General features: G+C 31.9%; 3 protein-coding genes across 3 annotated transcripts in view; 2 read left to right on the top strand and 1 right to left on the bottom strand.

Moving 5' to 3' along the window:
• Positions 1-1,647, top strand: part of LOC115238046 (MAM and LDL-receptor class A domain-containing protein 1-like) — a 9,329-nt gene extending 7,682 nt beyond the window's left edge. The window contains exons 13-17 of the mRNA XM_029811550.1: positions 1-65; positions 415-636; positions 795-1,177; positions 1,367-1,532; positions 1,607-1,647. Of these exons, the coding sequence (XP_029667410.1) occupies positions 1-65; positions 415-636; positions 795-1,177; positions 1,367-1,532; positions 1,607-1,647 (877 nt within the window). The remainder of the gene's footprint in view (positions 66-414; positions 637-794; positions 1,178-1,366; positions 1,533-1,606) is intronic.
• On the bottom strand, positions 1,105-3,025 carry LOC115238128 (nuclear receptor 2C2-associated protein). Its single transcript, XM_029811698.1, has 5 exons — positions 2,766-3,025; positions 2,522-2,612; positions 1,598-2,404; positions 1,299-1,524; positions 1,105-1,192 (listed from the first exon to the last, which is right to left on the bottom strand). The coding sequence occupies exons 1-3, from the start codon at positions 2,801-2,803 to the stop codon at positions 2,120-2,122; spliced, it is 414 nt and encodes a 137-aa protein (XP_029667558.1). The 5' UTR covers positions 2,804-3,025; the 3' UTR covers positions 1,105-1,192; positions 1,299-1,524; positions 1,598-2,119.
• Positions 3,026-3,160: 135 nt separating this feature from the next.
• LOC115238127 (transmembrane protein 70 homolog, mitochondrial) overlaps positions 3,161-3,502 on the top strand; it is a 4,516-nt gene continuing 4,174 nt past the window's right edge. Inside the window, exon 1 of the mRNA XM_029811697.1 lies at positions 3,161-3,406. Coding sequence (XP_029667557.1) covers positions 3,299-3,406 — 108 coding nt within the window. The 5' untranslated portion in view covers positions 3,161-3,298. The remainder of the gene's footprint in view (positions 3,407-3,502) is intronic.

Below are 3,502 nucleotides of genomic sequence, written 5' to 3'. Positions count from 1 at the left end.
GCTCTGCATTACGTTCTGGTATTTTATGTTCGAGCCATTCATCGATTCCACAGGTCCTAGTTTGGGTGAGTAGATATTTCCTTCAATAGAAAAAATTAAGAGAAGTTTTTTTTAGTAAAATCAAATTCCTTATCTTTATATCATAATATTGATTTTGTAATATACTTTATTTTCCTCCCGAGTATATAGCTCAGATTTTGTTTTCTTTTAATCCTTATTTAAGAATTAGGGATGTAATTGAAACTTTTTTATTTTCCAACAATAATTATCTTTACAAAGAAAATAGAAAGAGCTAAAATTCGATGCAGGATAGATTGATCCTTTAAAACGACAAGTACTATTACCTTTCATAGGTATGCGACTTTTCTTCGGCGAAAATGAAAAGGGGTAATATACGTAATTGTAACTTTATAGGTGTCTTGCGATTGTACGTGCAAGCAGTCGGCGATATTTCGACGGAAGCTAAACCGATATGGCAGCTGTACAACAATCAAGGTCCCACATGGAGCTATGCTCAGGCTAACATCAATGAAAATACGAATTTCAATATCGTGTTCGAAGGCACATGGGGTCCGAATAGAGCAAGTGGTAGTGTAGGAATCGATGATATCTCCTTTTATACAGGCAATTGCAGCGGTAAATAGTAAATATTTTTATCTTCTTCTTCGCATCTATCTTTTTTCTTCTCCTCCCTTTAAGAAAAAATTAATGGTCTGTTAGTAATATTACTCTATCTTATATTTTTCTTTCTTATTTTAAATATTGTATTAAACCTATATTTTACATACATGCAGTAAAACCATTGAGTGCAGCCGTTCGCGCGGAAGATTGCAGCTTCGAGAAGGATTTGTGCGGATGGGAGAACATAACTGTATCCGATAACGATCGGGCCGTGATGTGGCAGCGTGCGTTTCAAACTCATCGACCGGCTCAACTATTGGATAGGACCTTTGGTGCAACCGGCGACTTTGTCTTCTTCGATATCTTCACGACGAATAAGCAATCGACGAAAGTTAAATTGCGATCGCCCATCATCGACGCTTCACCTGATGAGGAGTTTATGTGCTTCACTTTCTGGTTCGCCGCGTTCGGTGTGGAAGAGTCCACTGCTTTGCGAGTAATCAAGATGCCTAGCGAAAAGGCTGATGAGGAAAACGAGGACGAGCAAGGACAACCAGTACAAACATTAAAACTATAAAACCGAATAAAATTTATATAAATTGAATATCATGTTTTGAGAAAAGAACAATTTTAAATCACTTTTACACTCTTTATATTTTAGTATCCGATATACAAACCGAGTATTCATTTGTGAAAACGAATATATATGCACTTTTGTTCTACACTTGTCATTTCATTGTTGCAGCTATGGTCACTAACAGCTAAAGGGTTTAACAATCCACGACCAGTATGGATGCCAGCCCAAGTGACAATCGAAGCACGAATTCCATATCGACTTATTCTCGAAGGAAGCGCCAGTAATGGAGGTTTTGCTGTCGACGACATAAAATTTCAGCCTTTAACCTGCGCAAGTAAGATTAATGAATTATAAAAATGCAAATATATAAATATGTTATAAAAAATATTGATATATTACCTTTTTCAGCTCGGCCAGCCAGTGCTCAACCAATTGTAAATGCGATATAAGGAAAACTACATGGTAAATGTAACAATTTTTTGTAGTATTGAAATAATTTCTTTTTTTATCATTCATAATAATTATTTATATGTACTCTACGTACGATATATATTAACTATTATTGTATAATAGTTAAAAAAAGTAGAATAATGCAATGCAAGAAAAAAAAATAAAAATTTTAGTTAAAGAGAACAAATTATATAAATTAATAGTTAATCAAAGTATATACATCAATTAATCTTTATGTAATCTAAGAAACTCCTATGTAATTAATTAAACAAATAACACATATATACAGAAAAGATCTTTTTACTTATTAATGCTTATTATTCTACTAATAAACAGAAAACAACAAAAATTGTATAATATATATTGCAGAATTAAATAAAATAATCTGTCCACAAATTGCAGTATTTGTGTAAATATCTTTCGCCGAAATATCCTATGTAATATTATAAAGTTATCAAGATATATTTAATATCATGAGTATAATGACAAATTGTATATAATAATCCTGCCAAAAAAATCAGTACTTTGATTAAATACAAATTTAAAAGTCTTGGCTTTGATCTGGGTCTTTAAGTTAAATCGCTGTAGTTTATTTGCATCTTTTGGATAAAATGCTTCCACAACTGTCATATCTTTCTTGTCATTGCCAGCCTCTACATGACAATCTTTTCCAACAAATCCACCTTGAAATTCTATTTCAAAACTAGAAACGTTACATTCTTCTTCAAAGTTAATAACAATCCATTGTGGGCTTCCCTACAATATATTGTTCGTGTTAATTTTTAAAGAGAGAGAGAGAGAGAGAGAGAGAGAGAGAGAGAGGAACAGACAGACAGAGACAGAGTTAATCTATAAAAAAGTTTAATTACTCACTGCATCAGAATTCCAACACGTTTCATTGGAATTATCAAACATGTACTTCTTTCCGTAAGATCGAACATTTTTGTTTAGCACCGAACTAACCCTATAAGCAGAATATTGAATCACTGTTAAAATATCTTAAAATATATGTTTCTCTTCTAAAGTATTACATTTAAAAAGTTACTTAATTACAGTACAAGTGGGCTTTTATTTTCAGCTCTGCTCATTATTTTATGTATAAAAATAAAAGACTAACCGGCAGTCAAATTTGTTTCCTTGCAACAAAGAAGACATATCGACTCGTTACTCGTTAGTTTTCCGTTTATAGCAAAGTAAGTTATCATACTTGTTACAATTTCATGCGCAATTCCGTTACTCTACTCAGTCGTTTATATGTGTGTGTGTGTGTGTGTGTGCGTGTGGAGTAGCTTATAAATTATAAAAAAATATAATTAAACACTGGCGCTTCTCTAAACATCAAACAGCGATGAACAGCGAACATTGGCCGCGTTCACGTATATTATAATATCGGGTGCACCCGGGTGGGGAATCGGAACACAGCCTAGGATAGATTAATAACCAATTAATTGACCAATCAGAACAAAAGGGACTAAAATTTCTTTATTCTGATTGGTCAAATTTCAATCTTGAATCTCAATCTTCAATGCGTAGTCTGATACGGGCTTAATACTGTTGATCCTATCGAATAATGAAGTTTGTTGATAGATATGACATACAAAAGTTGTAAAATATTATTTATATAAATACGTTTCTATATATTTTTTGAATATGGCATTAATTTTAAGTGTTTGTGCTCAAAAAAGACTTTTCATTGAAAATTTCAGTAATTTCAGACGCGCTCTAATCGATATCATGTATAACGGTTGCACCGTTGAGGTTAGCAATTATAGATATTTAAATATAAATATTTATTATTTATAATCTTCAATTATAAATTTTAAATATATATATTTAAATTATAAATTTTTAAAT

This window comes from Formica exsecta, unplaced genomic scaffold (genome assembly GCF_003651465.1).
Source record: "Formica exsecta isolate Colony F162 unplaced genomic scaffold, ASM365146v1 scaffold32, whole genome shotgun sequence".
In the NCBI taxonomy this organism is placed as follows: domain Eukaryota; kingdom Metazoa; phylum Arthropoda; class Insecta; order Hymenoptera; family Formicidae; genus Formica; species Formica exsecta.
The sequence above is the reverse complement of the archived record's forward strand: the minus strand, read 5'-3'. Positions and strand labels throughout refer to the sequence as shown.

Coding starts and splice junctions, on each gene's coding strand:
- LOC115238128 (XM_029811698.1), bottom strand. CDS start 2,803: ATGTCTTCTTTGTTGCAAGGAAACAAATTTGACTGCCG. Junction 2,613..2,765: donor GGAAACAAATTTGACTGCCG/GTTAGTCTTTTA, acceptor TTCTGCTTATAG/GGTTAGTTCGGTGCTAAACA. Junction 2,405..2,521: donor CGTGTTGGAATTCTGATGCA/GTGAGTAATTAA, acceptor AATATATTGTAG/GGAAGCCCACAATGGATTGT.